Source organism: Bos javanicus, chromosome 1, assembly GCF_032452875.1.
Source record: "Bos javanicus breed banteng chromosome 1, ARS-OSU_banteng_1.0, whole genome shotgun sequence".
Lineage (NCBI taxonomy): Eukaryota > Metazoa > Chordata > Mammalia > Artiodactyla > Bovidae > Bos > Bos javanicus.
In genome coordinates, this window is record NC_083868.1 from 42,584,819 (window position 1) to 42,607,416 (window position 22,598).

The following is a 22,598-nucleotide window of genomic DNA, read 5'->3' on the forward strand; positions in this document are numbered from 1 at the left end:
CTCTGGGCTTGGACTGGCTCTGCTGTCAGCTGAAACAGCTGTGCAGACAACAATTCTGAGTCCTCCTGTGTTCGGAGATCTCCAGACCAACCTCAGCGTCAATGTTTCATTAGAAGGACTTATAGAACTCATCAAAACTGTTATACTAACAGCTAATCATTTATTGCAATGAAAGGATACCAGTTAAAATCAACAATGAAATTAATATGCACAGGGCAGGTTCCAGGAAAAACCAGGAGCAAGTTTCCAGTTGTCCTGGACAGGGCTATATGGACAGAGTGACATTCTCCTAGCAGTGACATATGACCACATGCATGGAGTATTGTCAACCAGGGAACTACGTGAGCCTAGGGGTTCAAAGCATTAATTGAGGGTTGGTCAGCCATGGCTGATCTTGGTCTTTAGCCTCTCCAGAGGTCAAGTTGATACCATGTGGCTCAGGGTCTTTGGGTAAACAAAGACACACTTATCAGGCAGGATATTCCAAGGGCTTGTAGGTTATTTCCCAGGAGCCAGGCAAGAGCCAAATCTTTCTTTGGAATGTGCAGGGTAAGGACAATTCACTGAGCTACTTCTCCAGTGGATATCCCCTCATCAAAAAAATTAATTTAAAACAGATGATTTCTTGGCCAGATGCTGCTGTTCAGCTGCTGATCCCTACTAAGGCTTGATTCCAGTACTTGTTAGAGTCCTAGGTTACTTCTGATGTAAAAGTTCTTATGGAAAGTGGTACTTTCCTCTCATTTCATTTTTTAAAAAACACTGATAGCTTTTTATAAAATGTCCAGTAACAGAATCTCTGTACTAGAGCGAGCAAGGTGTTTTTAATGAATAAAAAGAACATATTTTCATTGTAAACAATTACCATAAACTTGGCAGTTTAAAACAACAGAAATGTATTCTCTCACAGTTCTGGAGGCCTGAAGTTTGAAATGAATATCACTGGACTGAAACCAAGGTGTCAGAAAGACCCTGCCTCCTCCCAAAGCTCTAGGGTGAGATTCATCTTTTGCTTCTTACAGCTCCCGGAAGTCGCCAGCATTCCTGGGCTGGTGGTTGCGTCACTCCAGTCTCTGATTTCACCATCACACTACTTCCTACTCTACCACGTGTGTCAAATCCTCCCTCTGCCTTTCTCTTACAAGGACACTGATGATTGCATTTAGTCCAACCCAGATAACCCAGAATAATTTCCTTGTCTCAAGACCCTTTATTTAATCATGTCTGCATAGTTTCCCCCCACCCCCAGTAAAGTAACCTTCCTAGGTTCCAGAGATTAGGACATGGATATCCTCTGGAGAGCTAACTTCTTTTTCAGTTTACTATTGAATCTTTCTGGGATTTCTAAGACATTTGCAAACATGAATTTCTTGGATTTACCAAACATTTTTAAGATTCTATGGTAGGTCAGTCAGTAAGCACTGGACTCATTAGGCTAAAAAAAAAAAAAAATGTTATAGTAAAGATGGAGGGATATGATAGCATAGTGTCTGAACAAATATTTTATTAATTTTTTTTATATCCAACAGAATTCAGAACTCCTATTTACCATTTGGATAGGTCCATTAGCACAGATCAAATATTTTAAATTAAAATTTTGTTTTTCAACAATTTTTAAATGAAGAAATCAGGGGTAACATGCATGATGACTACATCTTCATGTGAAGAGTGAAGGACATACTTAACAAAATTATTTAGTTAATCCAAGATTCCAAGACTGCTTGGTGGGATGCAGGGTGGGGTGGCATTGGTCTTAGCTCCATTTTGTCCAGCCTTATTTCCTATCATTCTCCAATAATATGCCCAGAGTGGGTACAGTTAGATTAGGAAATCATTCTTTAAAACCCAGAAGTTAGGGGCTTCCCTGGTGGTCCAGCGGTTAAGAATCCACCTTGAAAAAAAAAAAAAAAGGATCCACCTTGCAATGCAAGGGATACTAGCTTGATCCCTGGTGCAGGAAGTGTCCACATGTCTTGGAGCAACTAAGCCTGTGTGCCACAACTATTGAGCCCAAGCGCTGCAGCTTCTGAAGCCCACATGCCTAGAGCCTGCGCTCTGGAACAAGAGAAGCTGCCGCAATGAGAAGCTTGCCTACCATGGTGAAAAGTAGTCCTGCTCTCCACAACTAGAGAAAGCCCGCATGCATTAACAAAGACCCACCACAGCCAGTAAATAAAGAAATAAATCTTTAAAAGAATAAACAAAATGCTAATTATTAAAAGTCATTAAAGAAACAAAACCTGGGAGTTAGAATCAGGAAAAAAGTCACATCTTCTGCTTGTCTGAAGCTCCAGCATTACCAAACACAGCAAAATTGGGAGTTCAGCCTGCAGGGAGCCCCCCTAGTACTGGTGCAGATGGTGCGGTGCCAGGGAGCCCAAGGCAGGAGACAGCCCTCCTCACCTGACACTGAAGAGGACGCTTCCATCGGGGTGGACGCGCAGCATGATGTTCTCCACAGTTGTGTCGTGGATGAAGGATCTCTTAGAATGGACAAAGAAGATATCAGGCACCCACATCTTTTTGATTAATCTATGATCAAAAGTCATACTTTTGTTGGTCTTGCTGGGAAAGGCGAGCCTTTCATCTTTCCAGTAATGCCTGAGATAAAAAGTCATTGTAAAGTCCTAGGCAGGGAGAAAAAGAGACAAGTCAAGGCCAGCAGAAATATGATTCAGGATGACTAGTCAGTACTATCAGTCTCCACTGGTTTCCGTAGGTGTTAACGACCTGTGCCTGAATGGCTTATATCTTCAGGTAGATTCAGAATGAGGCTACCGAGCTTCTGTCACAGAGCCTCTCCTCACCTGGACTCTGGTGAATGCTCACAGTTTCTGAAAACCATCAAGTATTCAAGTTGCTGAGGGGAAACAGGTTATAAGTGGGATGCATTTCTACCTGAGCACTCTGGTAAATCACCTAAGATGATCTCAGAAGACAGGGACCTAAAACTTCATGGTCTGGTATTTTATTTTGATTTTTCTGGTAGTTTAGTTTGCTTTTTCTCTCACTGTAAATAAATATTAACTTTTATGATTGATTTTATACCTATATATTTCTATTGTTTTTGTAAAGCGGTCCTCCCCAAGTTGAATAAACTACAGTCTTATAAGAACCTGAACACAACATTTATAGGAGTTTTTAAGCATTTTAATGGAAAGCATGTTGTCAGAGGGGCTTCCCTGGTGGCTCAGTGGTAAAGAATCCTCCTGTAGTGCAGGAGATGTGGGTCAATCCCTGGATCGATAAGATACCCTGGAGAAGGGAATGGTACCCCATTCCAGTATTCATGCCTGGAGAATCCCATGGACAGAGGAGCCTGGTGGGCTACAGACACTAGGGTTGCAAAAGAGTCAGACACAACTGAGCCACTAAACAACAGCAATGTTGACAGAGGTCCTGAGAAAGAGATGGTGATCTTCAGCTTGAGACACAGAACAAATACCAGGAAATGGTGGTGCTGGAATTGTAGTGTGCCAAAAATCACTTGTGCATTTGTTAATACGGCACATCCCCCAGAAGCTAGTTCTCAGAGATTCTGATCCAGTATGACTCAGGATTTTAATTTGTTTATATGCATTCCAGTTGTAAGGAGGCAAGGATGAGGGGAAAAAGCTAGATTAACATTATTTTAGCAGAAAAAACTTTGCTTAATCAATTATTTGAGTTTTGTTTGGCTCTCAGGTACGAGTATTTTGTTTGTTTGAATAGAAATTCTCCTATCTTCACCTAAGTTATAGGATGTAGGCAATGACAATGTGTTTCACATTTCCCAATTGCTTACTTCTTATTCTCATTTATTTGTCAACAACACTCAAATTCTTCTTGAAATAACACATATAATAGAACTTCAACATTTACTACACAAGCAAAGGACAAATCTCAGCAAACCACAAACAAGTCATCAAGTAACGATGAGCTCATTTGTTTTTCTTAGGATCAGAATAGAGGTACATTGTATTATTGCTCTGGGTTAATCTAGGAGCACCAGCCACGTGTAATTTGGAATTAGGGTAAGAGTGAATAAATACAATGGTTCATTCATTACCATAACACCACCCCACAGGGAATCCTGTGGGTTACTGCATGGATTGCTTTAATAAGCATATATTTGTGTTTAGATGCTCAGTCTGATCTGAAGGGCACCAGGCAAACACTGAGCCTGTGAAGTCAAATGGCAGACACTGGCACGTGTCAGCGATACATCAGCATCACCACTACTTGGCAGTCTCATGGGAAGCAGGGAGGAGAGCAGGACAAAACTAAAGAGACTGAAAGTGATTTCAGGGTGAAATAAGGGAGGGTTGGAAAATGATAAATGAGAAGCAAAAGAAGCCAACACTGGGGATCACTTGATCATTTTTTCAAATTGGGCATGGAGAATGCAGACCAGTTTTTTGCTGATACTGAGTACCAAGGTTCAAGTCACATAGCTAAGTATATCCTGTCCTTCGGGACACTGTAAAGCCAATAGAAGAAAAGGAGACGAGAAAGAAAGGAATGAGAATTATAATCCGGGGCAGAGATAATACTTAGAAAAGAATAAAGCAACTTCAACTTTATTAAGCAAAGCAGGAATAACATGCATAATTAAGATGATTTATTAAAACGTCAGTGATTTTGACACTACTGAGAATCTATCCGTTCAGAAAAAAGCATCTCATGGAGAAACTTACCATGTCAACCTCTGAAATGCTGTCAATACTTTCAACCTGGACATCTATACCCACTGGCACTGGAGATCCTTCAGAAAGAAGAATGAGAATATAATGAGGAATCAGGATTATTTTTGAAAACATTTAAAGTGGAGAGAGATCAATGCTGCAAATGAATTACTTTTCAAGTTTTGATGATAAATTTCTCACTTATCTATTGATATAGTATTACATATTCAGGGAGCAGACTAGCATGAAGTTCATGATTTTGGCAAATGTGGGAGCCTTTCCTCTCTTGCCTAAAAATCAGTCTCTTTCACGTGGGGAGGCTAGAGGGACACACTGACAATGGTGCTCCCCAGGATGCTGCACATTCAGAAATGCCCCTTCCCAGATAAACAGAAACCACAGCTTGCATTTGGGGTGAAGCAGACATCCTTAGAAATGTGAATGCTGAGAGTATTCTGAAAATCAGAATGGGAGCAACTCCAGACAGGCAAGTTCTAGATTTGTGTGCAGTTGGGTCTCACAGAATCAGGCTCATGTGCCCAGAGAACAAACCGAGACCAAGACAATCCCTTGTTACACTCTACAGAGGGTTTCATCTGCTCCTGTGTGAGGGGATGCTGATGCTACTAACTTCATTCTTTAGTACTGTGTATGAAATGTGATGCACACATGCACATGTGCTCAGTCGTGTCTTACTCTTTTCCACCCCATGGACTGTAGCCCGCCAGGCTCCTCTGTCCATAGGATTTTCCAGGCAAGAATACTGGAGTGGATTGCCATTTCCTCCTCCAGCAGATCTTCCTGACCAAGGGATCAAACCCGTGTCTCCTGTGTCTCCTGCACTGGCAGTGGGTTCTTTACCACTAGCACAACCTGGAAAGCCCTGATGTATATATATATATGTTCAAATAATTTGTATATTTATATATAGACTCTTCATATGTTTCCTTTCCATGGTGACCAATTCTCAAACTTTATAGCCCTTAATTAAAAAATGCTTTCAACTATTGTTGGGGAAAAATAAATCTTGCCTAGATGGATCCTAAGTGGTTATTTCAGACAAGATTCTGGTATTTAGAAGGGACAGGCCAGAAAGACTTCATTCCTTATTGTCTGGATATGCTACATGTGACATATAATTTAATAAAGCACCTAATTATTGTATTTTAAATGTACTGTGTGTGTGTGTATGCTTAGTCACTCAGTCATGTCTGACTCTTTGGGAACCCATGGGACTGTAGCCTGCCAGGCTCCTCTGTCCATGGGATTATCCAGACAAGAATACTGGAGTGGGTAGTCATTCCCTTCTCCAGGGGATCTTCCCAACCAAGGGATTGAACTGGGGTCTCCTGCACTGCAGATGGATTCTCTTACCATCTGAGCCACTAGGGAAACCCCAATATAATACATTATAAAACAAGACATGCCTCACCAGTCCCTGTGCACCATCTATGCCTATTCCCCCCCATTAATTGGCTGACATTCAGTTCACTTCAGTTCAGTCGCTCAGTCATGTCCGACTCTGCAACCAAATGAACCGCAGCACACCAGGCTTCCCTGTCCATCACCAATTCCAGAGTCTACTCAAACCCATGTCCATTGAGTCAGTAATGCCATCCAACCATCTCATCCTTTGTTGTCCCCTTCTCCTCCTGCCCCCAATCTCTCCCAGCATCAGAGTCTTTTCAGATGAGTTAGCTCTTCTCATCAAGTGGCCAAAGTATTGGAGTTTCAGCTTCAACATCAGTCCTTCCAATGAACACCCAGGACTGATCTCCTTTAGGATGGACTGGTTGGATCTCCTTGCTGTCCACGGGACTCTAAAGAGTCTTCTCCAACACCATAGTTCAAAAGCATCAATTCTTCAGCACTCAGCTTTCTTTATAGTCCAACTCTCACATCCATACATGACCGCTGGAAAAACCATAGCCTTGACTAGATGGTTGGCAAAGTAATGTCTTTGCTTTTTAATATGCTGTTTAGGTTGGTCATAACTTTCCTTCCAAGGAGTAAGCATCTTTTAATTTCATGGCTGCAATCACCATCTGCAGTGATTTTGGAGCCTAGAAAAATAAAGTCAGCCACTGTTTCCACTGTTTCCCCATCTATTAACCATGAAGTGATGGGACTGGATGCCATGATTTTAGTTTTCTGAATGTTGATCTTGAAGCCAACTTTTTCACTCTCCTCTTTCACTTTCATCAAGAGGCTCTTTAGTTCTTCTTCATGGCTGACATTACCTTCACTTTATCTACACTGATTCCCTCTTTTATGAATCTAAACCCTCGATATCATTCCTAACTTACAAGGATTTCAACTATCCAGGCGCTGGGCCTGTCACTAGAATATATTTCTGCTTCAGGCTGTAGGAATACCTTACTTGCATCTGAACTGCTAACTACTTCCTGCCATACTGGACCGATCACTTCCAATAGTGTTAATAATGACAATTCTATTAAAATATTGCTTAGTGATAATTATGATTAAGCATTAACTTGGGAACAGCTCAGTATTATTCCTTTATCAGGTTTAGCTCTGATGCTTTTATTTTGTTTTGCCTTTTTTCTTTAATTGACATGTCTGTGAGTAGTCACTTCAGTCATGTCCAACTCTTTGCATCCTTGTGGACTGTAGCCCTCCAGGCTCATCTGTCCATGGAATTCTCCAGGCAAGAATACTGGAGTGGGTTGCCATGTCTTCCTTCAGGGGATCTTCCCAACCCAGGGAGCGAACCCACATCTCCTGCATTGCAGATGAATTCCTTACCACTGAGTCACTGGGGAAGCCCTCTTTAACAGGTAGAGCTATCAAAATATACACTTCATGCAAAGATCTCATCCCTGGCCCTGTCTGGCCTTTCAGGATGAGTAATTCCCCCTACTAACTCCAATACTCCAAAGGACTGAAGAGATGGGAGAGGCCTTGGAGAGGGAACAGAACATCCTGGAGAAAATTTTGGCATTAGAGTCCCAACCAGAGCTGGAATCCAGCTCCATGACTCACATGAGAACAAGGTCAGTAAAATCTCTAAGCTTAGGGTCCTCAACTATCAGATCCATTAGTAGTCTCACCAAGGAGACTTATGTAAAGACTAGAAATAATACAGTTGGTAAACTTAGTGGATACTCAATAAATTGCATAGAATATATGTTATTGTTACTGTAATTCAGCAGATTTACAGAGGATGACATAGTTGGATGGTATCACCTACTTGATGGACATGAGTTTGAGCAAGCTCTGGGAGTTGGTGATGGACAGGGAAGCCTGGTGTGCTGCAGTCCATGGGGTTGTAAAGAGTCGGACACGACTGAGCAACTGAACTGAACTGAATTCAGCAAAAATGTGAATCTATTCCTCAGACTACAGACCACAATTCCCAGTCTTACATTCAAACATTGAAACAATCAGTCCATTCTTCACTAAAGAATGATCCAGTGCTTCTCATACAGTGTTTATTTTATGACAAAGTGTGAGCACAACTTGGATTCAGGATGTTTATGACTTCTGAGTAGGACCCAGTTACTGATGAGTATCTCTGCAAGCCAGGGCAGTCTTCTAACACCACCATACAAGGACATTCATGTCACCACTGGACAAGCACTGGGCCCTCAGGGTTGTCTGAAGGCTGGACTGACAGGCGGGTAATAACATGGCTTATCCATTAGGAATGGGTTCCTAAATACGTCTTAGATTTCTTCTTTCCTCTCTCCCATTTATTCTATTTTTGTCAGGATAAGCTCTTTCATCTCAAAGGAAAGTGTTTGTCCTCAGATGCTATCTGACCTCAGTTTTGTCTCCTTTGCATTTGATGCCCAAGTGCATCTTCTCCTGGGCCCAGGACTGTAAACTCTGCTCTGACATTCTGAGGACAGAGTGGAGGGTGAGGGTGAGTAAAAGCAAGATGCAAAATCATAGAATTTGGGAGCTTCTTAAAAGCTCCAAAGATCACTCTTTTTTGCAAAATAGGAGCTGAGTCTCAGAGAGAAGGTGGTAATAAAGCAAAAAGATTGAAAACTATGAAATTTGTAACCATATAAACCTGAGTTTAACCTTCTGTAATCCTTAACTCCTCTGAGCCTCAGTTTTTGCTCATCTGTAAAATAGGGGAGATACATACAACATACATGGTCTGTGCCTAATGGGGTTGCTGTGAAACTAAATAAAAAATGCATATCAAGTCCTTAGCCTAACCTAACATTAAATGTGTTAACCAACTTATTCAGTATATAGTAATGTGTGATACACAGAACATGAATAATACCAGTTTCATAAATGCTCTTATTAATTCTCATGTAAAGCATTTGGAATATAGTAAAAATTAAACAACTATTAGGTATTACAATTAGGTGTTCATTTCCCAGGATCACTAACTAGGTGGTAGCACAGACATTTATACTGCCATGTATATTATACTATATTATATTATACATATAAAAATCATCAATCTTACTTTATGCATGCTGGAATAAGGGGATCTAAATAAAAGTTATGCATCTTATTTGTGGAGTACATTTAAAATACGTGATATATTATATCATGTTATCATTACAGCCACTTTGTTAGTTAGCTAGGTAGAACCAATTTAGCTCCATTTGACATATGAGGGAACTCATGCTCAGTAAGGTTGAAGACCTTGCCTGAAAGCTAGAGCTGGTTAATGCAGGAATACAGCCAGTTCCCCCTAGCTCCCGATCTGGTCCTCCTGTTTGACAAGCAAAGCCTACACAAGTGGCTTTTACAACTTCAGCTTTTGTTTTAACTCAGCAGCCAGTATCTAGATGCTGAATTGATTTCACTTTAAAGAAACAAAGAAATCATCATCTATACAACTAAAACAAAAAAAGCCCTTAGTTATGGGAGACGTAAAGGGTAGGGAAAGCATAAATAAAGAAAATGAGCTGCAATTTATAACCCAAGTTAAACAAAAGGCTCCCTTAAATTTATATCCTCCTGTTTCCACATAATGAGTCAATTAATCTTCTAATGCTTTATAAAAGTAAAAAACACTGCAGTAGCAGCTGGTTTTAATGTTAAAGCTAATTAGGAAAACATTAAGGGAAGAGAAGTGCTGAAGTTACGTTTAGCGCAAGAGGAAAGAAGAATGTGTGTGTGTTGTGTTATGGACAAGTATAAAGAAAGAGAAGATAAATTTAAGCCTGTCTTTTATATTCTGCAGCTTGAGTTTCCCAGGAAAGCAGGCTTGAGAGAACAGAGAATGGGTCACCGGTATAAAAAGCTGTTCTGACCAAGACAAGAGAAGGTTAAGGACTATATTTCTCAGAGCTACCAGACTGACACTTCTGACTGAATTTATGGATTTTTTCTGCCTGAACTGACTGAATACACAAGCCACTTGGATACCATTTAGCCCCAGTCCATGACTGTCAGAAAAATTTCTTAATCGTGGGATGATTTGCCTCCTGCCACTAAGTAGTACATTTCCATTGCATTTTTAATGACCCCCAGAAAGTAGCCTCAGGAAAAAAAATTGTTTTAAAAATTCTTAACATGTATCCCTAACAGATCAAGAGAAGTGGAAATTTAAGATCAATATTATGTTTTTCTGGCGGGTGGGGGTGATACAGAGGAGGGAGAAAGAAGGCATAAACGTTTTGAGATAAAAGCTTTGGGTCGGCTCTTGGTAATTTATGACGGTGCTTCTCAAATTGTAAAGTATAGTCGAATCACCTGGGGATCTTGTTAAAATGCAGATTTTTATTCAGAAACCCTAGGATGGGGCCTGATCTTCTGCATTTCTAACTAATTCCCAAGCGACTCTGTAGCTGGTCCTTGGAACACTTTGAGTTACAAAGTGTAGAGTGCTTGTTTCAAGGTCCAAATTCAAGGGCAGCAATTTTTCTCTTAATCTCTCTGGCTTTCAGTGGTCTAAAATAAACCCATAAAACCCTTTCCTCTAGGATAGGAATTCATTAAATTGACGAACCTAACCTAACAGGAATTAGGGCAGCTTTTTGAATTCGTATAGAAGGGAATACATCATTTTGGGCTGCTAATCACTACTCCAGAGAGGCCAGTTCCAAGCTATTCCTGTGCATCTGGAGCCCCCTAATGGCTCCAGGTACCCACAACCGGTCAAGTTTAAATTCAAACAAAAGTTCCCTAGCTAAATTGTGGGACGGGAAAGATTTTAGAGACTCTTTTTTTTTTTTTTTTTAATTTACAATATTGTATTGGTTTTGCCATGTATCAACATGAATCCACCAGAGGTATACACGTGTTCTCCATCCTGAGCCCTCCTCCCTCCTCCTTCCTCCCTCCCCGTACCCACTATGGAGAACAGTGTGGAGATTCCTTGAAAAACTGGAAATAGAACTGCCTTATGACCCAGCAATCCCACTGCTGGGCATACACACTGAGGAAACCAGAATTGAAAGAGACACATGCACCCTAATGTTCATCGCAGCACTGTTTATAATAGCCAGGACGTGGAAGCAACCTAGATGTCCATCAGCAGATGAATGGATAAGAAAGCTGTGGTACAGATACACAATAGAGACTCTTTAGAATCGTCGAGACCAAGGTCCAGAATACCTGCCTAACAGTTGCAGAGCATATTATCCAAACTTTGGGCAAATTGTGTTGGGGGAAATAAATTGTCTATTGGGAATGGCAGTTAAGAGTACATCTTCAGGTGAATTGTGGTAAGGATGACACATCTGAGTAGTGATGTAAAAAAAAAAAAAGAAATTTAAAAAATAGATCTATAGGTAGTAAAAAAAAAAAAAAGCATACATCTTTGAATCTGACTGATTTTGAGGCTTCTAAAAATCTTAAATTAGGTTCAATAAATGTGAGAAATGCTCCTGAAAAGCAAAATATTATACTCACCGCAAATTAATCTGATGCTAATAATCTAATTCAGTAGTTATCAAATGTGATTCTCAGACCGGCAAAATCAACATCACCAAGAAATGTATAAGACATGAGAATTCGTGACCCCACTCAAATCTACTGAATTAAAACCTCTGGGTGAGGCCCAGTGATCTGGGTGCTAAGGAGCCCCCAGGGGACTCTGATGCCTGCTGAAACTTGCATCTTCAACCTAAAAAAGGGCTTCCCTGGTGGCTCAGACAGTGAAGAATCTGCCTACAATGTGGGAGACCTGGGTTTGATTCCTGGGTTGAGAAGATCCCCTGGAGGAAGGCATGGCAACCCACTTGAGTATTCTTCCCTGGATGGACAGAGGAGCCTGGCAGGCCACCGTCCATGGGGTTGCAAAGAGTTGGACACGACTGAGCAATTAAGCACACACACACCCTAATAAAGTCAAAACCAGACCCTTAGAATTGCAACCCAATGGATTCCAGAAAATTAAAGAACAAAAACCAAACAATCCTTAACGTAAGAGTTACCTGATGTACTTTAAAATTTTACCAGTTAACACATTAGTTTTCTGTGGTACCTACCTGTGTGTTGCGCTTCCCTTTGTCATAACCACAATATGATGAGTCTCGAGATCTTCCCACCCACGCCAAGTACTTGAAGCGTTAATTATCAAAAAGTGCTACCTATTCTACTTCTCTTACCTCCACGTCTCTAGCATGAAAAGCTGTCAGTTCAGCAAATTGTGGGTGTGGGAGACCTTAGGTCAGGAGCGGGAGAGTTAGGATGCATTTAGCACTAAAGTGGAGAGTACAGCTTAACTGGGTGATTTTACCACACCCTGTGTATCTCTGAAAAGCTTGGTACCCCCAGGGATGCAACTGTGCACATGAAGCAATCTGACAGGAGGAAAACCTTTTTTCCAGGTAATATATCCTCCCACTGTGGTTTCTTCTGTTCTCCTTACCAGTCATTGCATCTTGGTTCTACCACATTACTTTTTTCACGGCCTTGAGAACATTTCTTAATTTCTCTAAGCCCTAAGTTCCGCATTGTAATATTAGTAGGGTCGTAACACCTACTTCATAGGGTCACTGCAAGCGTGGAATGAGACAGCGCATTAAAGGGCTTAGCACAGTGCCTGGCACTCCAACATTTCAATCAATTTTTATTGCTAGGTACAATTAAAAGAAAAACCCTCAGCAGAGGTGGTTCACAAGGAGTCATGGCATTTGGCAGACTAATTCTTCAACAAAAGTCAGGCATTCCAGCTCATAAACATGTTTCACAAGATTTTATGAATACCATAATATAACTCAATAGATTTTAATTAAAACAATATGTTGGTGTATGGGCAAGATATATGCATTCACTATTTTTGAAGACATATTATTTATTGAACACACTTTTTATGATAATGTGTATAGTAAACAATGGGTCATTTTGGTTAATTTAAACTGCATAAATTATCAATTGCTCTTATTCAAGAGAAGATCATTGTAAAAGGTTTGTGTTTCTTTTTCTTTAACTGATGGTATTGTGTTATGGTCTTGATGGCTTCAAATTTTCAACCCAGTTTTGACAATGCAATGGATTATAACACAGGAGTTTTGTAAAGATAGTGCTCACCTCCAAATCCAGGTCTCATTGCAAAATCATGGTCCTCTATGTGGAGGATTTGCTTATATTTCAGGGGCCACACTTTGGTACTGTCTTCCTTCCTCATTCTAGTTTCTTGTTTGCTGTACCTCCAAGGGAGAAAAATGCTTTTGAGATACATGTGCTTCTGGATATTTTGATTTAGTTTAGCTTTCTGTGCTCAACGTGGTATGGTCCAAAATATACACATAAAGCTCATTTTCTCAGTTCATATTACATACAGACAAAGATCAACCAACATTTTCTTTCTTTCACAAGGGTGGGACATGTAAGGTAAAGTACCTTGAATGACACACTTGAGTGTGGAGGTGGTCCTGACAATGTGGTTTTTAGTAGGGAAACCTGGTCACTAGCATGTGGGTGGAGATGATCAACATTCAGACCCATGGACCCCAACCCAGATCAACTAAACCAGAACCAGAGGACACAGGGCCTAGGAATCTGCATTCAACGTGGTACCTGAGTGATTCTTGGAGTCACAGAAGTTAAACTACCTCTTGCACTAAGATAATGTTAAGAAAAAGCAAAACAAAAGACCTGAAAATTGAAAACTGATGAAAACAGTGTTTTACAAAGTGTGCAAAAAGTATAGGTGTTGCTTGGGATTCAAGGAAGAATCACTGTAGTAGATTCTGGAACTGAGGGAGGGCTACCGGCATGGAGAGGAATCCCAGGGGGAAATGGGTGATCTGACAGTTGACTGGACCTAACACTGGTCCAGTGGTGAAGCAGGCGCGCTTCCTAGGACCAAGGCAAAGTGGGTGACCTTTCCGGCGTGCATGGAGACCTGACCTGGGAGCGAAGCCCGTGGCTCCCTGGGCTCTGAACTCAGGCAAGTTGCTGGGTCTCCCTGACTCATTCCTGTGACATGTACTTCCCAGACATGTTCTAACTCTGTAAATGACATGCAGCCGACTTCTTATCCAAGGTGCCCGAGACCTTGCTCAGTCCCTCTTCCAGAAGAACATTCCTGGGCTCCCCTGGTGTCTCAGTAGTAAAGAGTCCACCTGCCAATGCAGGAGACACAGGTTCCATCCCTGGTCTGGGAAGATCCCACATGCCATGGGGCAACGAAGCCCATGCACAACTATTGGGCATGGAGAGTAGCAACTGCAACAAGAGAAGCCACCAAAATGAGAAGCTTGCAATTGGAGAGTAACCCGGCTTGCTGCAATTAGAGAGAGCCCACATAGCAACGAAGACCCAGCACAGCCATAAATAAATAAATGAAATTATTTTTTTAAAAAGAACATCCCTGTCATCATCACTGTCATTGTCTGCAGCAGCAATAACACAAGACGCTGAGGGCTCTACTAGGCAAGTTCTAGTTACTCTTTCTTGATTAGCTTTTGCATTGATACATGTCTTCTTCAGGAAATACACATCAATTTTTAACATAATACTTGTGGACACAATTTCTTAACTTAATACTTTAATGGTGAGAATTTCACATCCTGAAGCAGCTGGTTTAAGAAATATGTCCAGGTTTATGGGCACTGGAGAGCACCCATATGATCTTTCAGTACAGAAGTTTCTGGCTGAAACCCTCAGAGATTTATGTATGCATTTTTGCCATTAATAGAAATAGGGAAGTTGGAAGAACAAATCTGATTTTGTGTAGAAGACAAATGAGTTTGATTTTAAACACAAGTCATTTTATCCTATGAATAATTGACACACAGAACTATTTCTTCCAAGGATCTCTTAACTAGAAAACCTCTTTCAAGGAGCTAGAATGATCCATTGATTGAAAAAGTAATAGCAGCTAGTTTTTATTAAATGCCTATTGTGTTCCAGGCCCCCTACCACATGTTTTGTAAGTACTATATTCTTTGGCATGAATCTCAGTTACCAGGTTTGCTGGGCTCCATGCCCAGAGTTTCTGATTCCATAGTTTTAGGGTATGAGAATTTGCATTTATAACGATTTCTCAGGAGAACTACCGGTCTGGAAAATAATAGACGTTTTATAAAAGCTAGCTGGTTATTATTTTAAGAAAAATTGGAATGTTACCTTGGGTGGAAATTCATGGAAATTTGTGAACTTCTTTAGTTATATAGCACAACGGCAATCTCTAGTACTCTTTTCAAAAGCATAGCTCTCCAGAGATCGGAAGGGATGAATCTTAATTAAGAATCCCCAGAATACCCATCTCAGAAATTCCATCCAGAGGAACAAAAAAAAATTTTTAATTAAAAATAGAACATAGAGAAGCAAAGACAGAATGCCCCTCCCCCAAATATCACCCTGTCCCTGTCTGGGAGTTGTGTTATTTAAAGATATTCTGTATGCTGTTATCTTTTGCATGTAGCTTCCCTAATGGACAAAAAAAATCCTAATAAATTTCCAGAATCCTAATCCTCAAAAAATAAATATATAAATAAAGAATCCCCAGAACAATGAACATGCAGCCTGCTACAAAAGGCAAGAGGCTTCCCAGATGGCACCGTGGTTACGAATCTGCTTGCCAAGCAGGAGACAGGGTTCGATCCCTGGGTCGGGAAGATCCCCTGGAGTAGGAAATGGCAACCCACTCCAATATTCCTGACTGGGAAATCCCACGGACAGAGAAGCCTGGCAGGCTCCAGCCCATGGGGTCGCAGAGTTGGACATGGCTGAATGCCTGAGCATGCATGCGTGAAAGGCACCCCTGGCAGTACCTGTGTGCACGCATGCCTCCTCTTACCTGAGGGCTCTACTTCTGTGCCGTGAGAGGTCCTGTGTTCACTTACTTTTGACTTTATACGCCATCTATTTTTCAGAAAGATTTATGTGGCTTAGACACCCTCTGAAATAATTTTGAAAACTTCATACATATTTAAGTAGTCATCTTCAATTTTTTCATCATAACATTTAAAATTAAATATTGATAATTTAAAATAAAACTTATATTCCTCCTTTAAATGTATCCAATGAACCTGAAATACTCAAAATACGCATTGTAAAATACATGAATAAGCTCCTCTTTAAAAACCAGAAGTTTTGTCGCATTTCTTGTTTTCTTGAAACTGGCATTTCCATTTTATTTTCTTCATTGAATTTTATCACCTATCATACTTCTTTCCGAGAAGACATGTATACACATTGAAATAAATTCTTTTGTAGCCTTTATGACTATTAAAAATGGGGCAAAACATAACACATATAAATGTTGGTAATTATTAAAATTATGATTATATTTTATTGGAGAAGTATTTCTTAATAAGGTGATGGTACATTTTCCCTATTTTGTGTATCTGTGTATGGATATTACTCATTGCACTTGTTATTTCTTGTCTGTTTTGATAAAGCCCCTCTAATAGATGTGAGGCGATATCTCATGGTTTTGATTTACATTTCCTTGATCCTATTTTTCACTTCTATAGATGAAAATACAGAAAAACTTTGTTCATGGACATGGAGTTGGAAGAAATTTTGTTTAAGAACTATAACTTAAACAATTCCTTCTTACTTATTTTTCAAAATTCACATTGTGGCATATCATCAAGAATTCTTTCTAATGATTTATAACCTGACAAATTAAGTGGGTTCTTTCTTCAATATTGTTGAAAGCAAGAAAAAAAAAAAAAACAGAAAAAAAGGAAAACACTCAATTTGGAAAAGAATGTGTTATTTAAACTAAAGTCATCAGCTACCTTAACAACAACATCTGTAATGGATTCTTTGTACCCAGGTGGGTTTTATCCACTCGTGTAACACACATAGTTAAGATTCAGACAAAGGAAGAGGTGTGTGTGCTTTTATTTTGCCAAATGGGACAGAGCAATCATTAAAGAGAGGCTACAGAGAAGACTGCAGGCAAATTTTCAGGAGGATCCATTTTAGGAAAGAGGTCAGAGGAAGTCAGAGATCCAGAAATAATTATTTTAAAACTTTTTATGCTCACATGTGCCTCTGAGAGCTTGCATGCACCCTTAGGGAAACATTATAGTCTAGGAGCATAAGTGTCCTATCTGAAGACCCCTGACTTGAAAAAAAAAAAAAGCATACAAGTAGAAAGGTTAATAAAATGAAGACAAATGGAACAGACAAAGGCAAGAGAAGCAAATGTGCTTAATAAGGGAGGTTAATTTATGACAGAGAACCAGATTTAGCTCAGAACTTCCTGGTCTGATTCCATCTAAGAATCATTTGAAGCTCCTTTGTCTTTTGCCTTCTTCCCTTTCCTAGAAAAAATGATTCTGCTTTTAGTCATTACTGAAAGAAAACTTTTGTATTAAATTAGAAAATTTTGCATGAAAATCTGAATTCTTCTTTTGAAAAATCAGGAAATCTAGTGACACCGGGCTGAACTTCTCTTCCAAGAAGAAAAGTCAACCTGACCAGCCTCTGCCCCCAGAGGAACATTGAGCCTATAATTGCCTCAGTCTCTGCCAGTCATTTCTATCTTACCTCCAAGCAGTTTGAATTGGCAATCTCTAGGACACTCCAGTCCTCTTGCCTGGAAAATCCCATGGGCGGAGGAGCCTGGTGGGCTGCAGTCCATGGGGTCGCTAAGAGTCGGACACGACTGAGTGACTTCACTTTCACTTTTCACTTTCATGCATTGGAGAAGGAAATGGCAACCCACTCCAGTGTTCTTGCCTGGAGAATCCCAGGGATGGGGGAGCCTGGTGGGCTGTCATCTATGGGGTCGCACAGAGTCGGACACGATTGAAGTGACTTAGCAGCAGCAGCAGCAGCAGCAGGACACTCTTGGCTTCTACACTAGGTTCTCGATGTGCTAGTAAACGTTTAACAAGAGACTCCAGGAAAAAAAGCCCTGTTTGTAGTGTTTGCTGATTTCCATACTGTCATCATAGCTGATTTCAAGCTATGGATATGACAGAGAAGTGTGTAGCCCATAGTATAGTATAGTACAATACAATACAATGTAATATAAGTTTTGTGTATGGTAGTATACTACAGTTTATATGATAAAATAGTATTCTATATTAGTGTAATACACAATACTACCTATACAGTAGTATATTATACTATATAATTGTACACTACATAGTATATACCACACTATACTATATACTGCTGCTGCTGCTGCTGCTAAGTCGCTTCAGTCATGTCTGACTCTGTGCGACCCCATAGACGGCAGCCCACCAGACTCCCCCATCCCTGGGATTCTCCAGGCAAGAACACTGGAGTGGGTTGCCATTTCCTTCTCCAATGCATGAAAGTGAAAAGTGAAAGTGAAGTCGCTCAGTCATGTCCGACTCTTAGCGACCCCATGGACTGTAGCCCACCAGGTTCCTCCATCCATGGGATTTTCCAGGCAAGAGTACTGGAGTGGGGTCCCATCGCCTTCTCCAATACTATATACTAGTATATAGTATATATAGTACTAGTATACCATATACAGTTACACTATACCATGTAGTATGTACTATACTACATTGAGTGCAGGAGGAGAAGGGGGATAACAGAGGATGAGATGGTTAGATGCCATCATTGACTCAGTGGACATTAATTTGAGCAAACTCCAGGAGATAGTGAAGGACAGGGAAGCCTGGCGTGCTGCAGTCCATGGGGTTGCAAAGAGTTGGACATGACTGAGTGACTGAACAACAATAACACAGCATAATATATTACAGTATAGTGTAGTATTTCTTCCAGACATAAATAGATATAAATAGTGGAGAACAATACATGATAGTAACATGTAGTAAAGTAGTTAGGAAATGGTGAACTTTAAGTATTTATTACTTTCATTAAAAATAAGTTATTTAATTGTATGTCTATATAAGTTAATTTTTAATAAGTTTATTTTTAGCAGCCTTAAAATTTCACAACTGGCTCTTGCAAGCTGATTTACACAGAAACTGGGTACTCTGCTGATTACTCTTAAGGCTGAGACAGTATATTCTTCTTAACTCCCAACCCAATATTTGTCATTACAGAAGGCACTCAATACAATTGCTGAAAGGATGAATAAATATTCAGTAAGTCTGGATGCCTAATCTTGTTTGCATCACTGGGGAGCCAGATCTCTCCTCTAGGCCAAACAGGAACATTTTCCCCTGCCATACCTAATTTATTCACCAACTCCTCCTCTCCCCTACTCTGTTTTTAAGAAATAAAGGGATGAATCTTCGGATGAAAGATTTTTAAAGTATTTGGCTAAAAAAGGGAGTCTTTGGGCAAAAAGCAAAATTATATTCTGAATGTAAATAGTTAATAGCCTATTTAAGGATAAACTGCCTGACTGTAGGAAAACTGGCTCAAAATAATGTACATAAATGTGACCTAATTTATACAAATATACTTCCTAATTTTCAAAGAAAGATCAAGTCTTCTTTCCACGTTCATTCTATTAGTTCTCTTGTATTATGAGTGGCATTACTGACTTGATGGACATGAGTTTGAGCAAGCTCCGGGAATTGGTGATGGACAGGGAAGCCTGGTGTGCTGCAGTCCATGGGGTTGCAGAGTTGGACATGACTGAGTGACTGAAATGAACTGAACTGAACTTATGACAGAGTGGATTATTAATTCATTACTTATTTAATTATTGATAATCAGATCATGTGTGGGGTAAAGAACCTCACAGCGTTTATTCATATACTAAGGTCTAAATTATCCTGGGTTCCTTACTCTATAAACTGTCTTACATAGTAATTTCTGTATTTTTGTCAAAATGCCTTAAAATCTGCCTGAGAGGGTGCTGAGTGACAGCTCAAAAGCTGGCTGGCTGCATTACTCTGTTCACTGGGGAAATGCATGGCTTTCATCTTAAGTGGCTGCTTCTGAACCAGGGTGTGTATTTTATGCCATCCCTAGAGTCCTAGAGGATTTTTCTTTGAAGAACAAAAGAGGTAGGTATAAATTTTAATGAATCATATTGTGGCTTATCACTTAGGATATAGAGAAGTGAAAACAAGCATTCTTGGCCCCATAGAGTAGAAAGCTCAGGGTTCCCTCTTCATTTAACTGGAGTCTAAAAATGAGACACTTAACATACGAGAGAAATTCTCACACCACCGCAAAGAAAGATGTTTTCTTCTTGTCCATTAAATGACACCTACAAAATACACATGGCAGATTTTTCTCCAGCAGTTCTCCCACCAATAGTGGGCTGGTGAGTCCCTATGACTATCTCCCTTCTTATCTACACATCCACCAAACAAACTGGGCAAACCCCCTACTGTTTAAGTCACAGAGGATATTTTAAGCAATCTCCATTTGTTTCAAAATTAGATGCAATACACTACTAAAATATATTAGATGTTATAAGCAGCCTGAAAAAAGCACACAGCCTGGTTGGATAGTCTCACATTTCCTAAATATTGCTTGCCTAACTGCCCCGGGGAAGACAGAAAGTGTTTAAACGGGACAAGACTTCATAACATCGTAGATCTGAGTGTGGAAGCCAAGTCTGGAAGGGAAGTGTGGGAGATGGTTTTAGATTTCTAAGAGCAGAGCAGGAATCAGGACTCTAGCGACCACTCCTCCCCACTCCCCCACAGGGCTTTTGTTTTTGGTCATTAAACCTGAGGCTTCAGAAGGATATATTAAATTTTTATGTTCTCTTTCCTAATCTTATAGTGAGTGCTTCATAAATATTCAAAATGTGAGGTCAATCTGGCTGAAACATATGTCACCAAGGTTGGCTGGGTGATCTCACTCACTTTCATTCCTCAATTTCTCCTACTGGGTCTTTTTGGGAATCTTGCACTTGGGGAAAAGGAAAGACTTTCTCTAGGACAGGAGGTTATTCACTGGTTATTAAAGTTACCTGGGTGGTATTAGGCATTGCACTGGGCTGCATGCATGCTCTGTTGCTCACTTGTGTCTGATTCTTTGTAACTCCATGGACTGCAGCCCCCAGGGTTCTCTGTCCATGGGATTTCCCAGGCAAGAATACTGGCGTGGGTTGCCATTTCTTTCTCCAGGGGATCCTCCTGACCCATGGATCGAACTCTTATCTCCTGAGTCTCCTGCATTGCAGGCAGATTCTTTACCACTGAGTCACTAGGGAAGCATTACCTGTGTACTACGGTGACTAGTTGTTCTAGTTTGTCTGAGACTGAGGGGGTCCCTAGGACTTCAAGCGCTAAAGACCATGGCTGCTAAGTCGCTTCAGTCGTGTCCGACTCTGTGCGACCCAATAGACGGCAGCCCACCAGGCTCCCCCGTCCCTTGGATTCTCCAGGCAAGAACAATGGAGTGGGTTGCCGTTTCCTTTTCCAATTCATGAAAGTGAAAAGTGAAAGTGTGGTGGCTCAGTCGTGTCCAACTCAGCGACCCCATGGACTTCAGCCCACCAGGCTCCTCCATCCATGGGATTTTCCAGGCAAAAGTACTGGAGTGGGTTGCCATTTCCTTCTCTGAAAGACCATGGAGCCCCAGGCAAATCAGATGAACTGGTCATTCTAGTAGAGAGCTATGCCCCGTCACTAGTAGGTCCAAATATACCCTGATTATTGATGATAGGATAATAATGACAATGTATTGACATTCAGGATGATATTTCAAAGATGATTTTCCAAATGGAAAACGAATCTTGAAAAACAACGAATGGTTTTGATGCCTTTCAGTACTGTCTCATCAATATACAGAGCTATATACACTCTGCAAGTACTTGACATCAGAAATCAGTACTTAGACTAATTTCCACTCCAAAATTTTTGATGGAACATTAAACTCATGTCATTATTAATAATAAATGCATTGCTCATTGGAGAAATACAATCCCTGAGAGAAGACTCATACAAGAGCCCTTTAACTACTTTGAATAAAATTAAGCACGTAAATGCCAGCATGGACCCCAGATTCTGTTCTTTCTATGATAACCAGAAGTGATTTATTTTGATGAGTGCGCACTCTCTCTAGGGACAATCACTGCCACAAATGTGTGCTACCATTAAAGATATATTCCTCATAGGTCTGAGGCAGCTGGTGAGAGAAATTGGGACTATAGTATGGCTGTCTTACCGAGTCTGTTCCATTGAAGAGGAGCAGCGTGGGTGGGGCGTCTTGATTTCAGCAACAGCAGAAGCATTTGGCATCAGTGTGATCCAGATGCAGGTGAAGAAGACCAACTGGGAAGCCAGGATCATCTCTTCCAAAAGAAAGAAATGTGGATGGATACAACCAATACTGTTATCAATACTGCTTCTTCACGTGTCCTTTTAAAAGTAATTAGGGTCCCAGGTAAAAAGGTATCAAGGAAGAAAGAGAGACATTGCTTTCAGGGCTGTGTCCTTTGTTTTAGTAGGTTAAGTGGATTGACATCATTTAGAGGCAAACATCTGTCTGGATCATCAGCCATTCAAGAGAAACAAAGCAGATTTTTTTTCCTTTTCAGTTCCCATCCTCTAGTCCCTCTTTGCAGGGAAGGTTCTTAGTGGGATGCTTGATTCTGGACTCAATAAACTCGCAGTGGCAGTCGTACGCAGACAAAGAAGTGAGGTTAGGCTTTAAGTCCCCTTAATCCAACAC

The 22,598-nt window shown here is 40.5% G+C and overlaps 1 protein-coding gene across 1 annotated transcript in view; it reads right to left on the bottom strand.

The window, feature by feature from the left end:
• GABRR3 (gamma-aminobutyric acid type A receptor subunit rho3) overlaps nt 1–22,216 on the bottom strand; it is a 44,367-nt gene extending 22,151 nt beyond the window's left edge. Inside the window, exons 1-4 of the mRNA XM_061437457.1 lie at nt 22,092–22,216; nt 13,137–13,249; nt 4,677–4,744; nt 2,404–2,627 (exon numbers count right to left, since the gene is read on the bottom strand). Of these exons, the coding sequence (XP_061293441.1) occupies nt 2,404–2,627; nt 4,677–4,744; nt 13,137–13,249; nt 22,092–22,216 (530 nt within the window). The remainder of the gene's footprint in view (nt 1–2,403; nt 2,628–4,676; nt 4,745–13,136; nt 13,250–22,091) is intronic.
• Between the last annotated feature and the right edge of the window lie 382 nt (nt 22,217–22,598).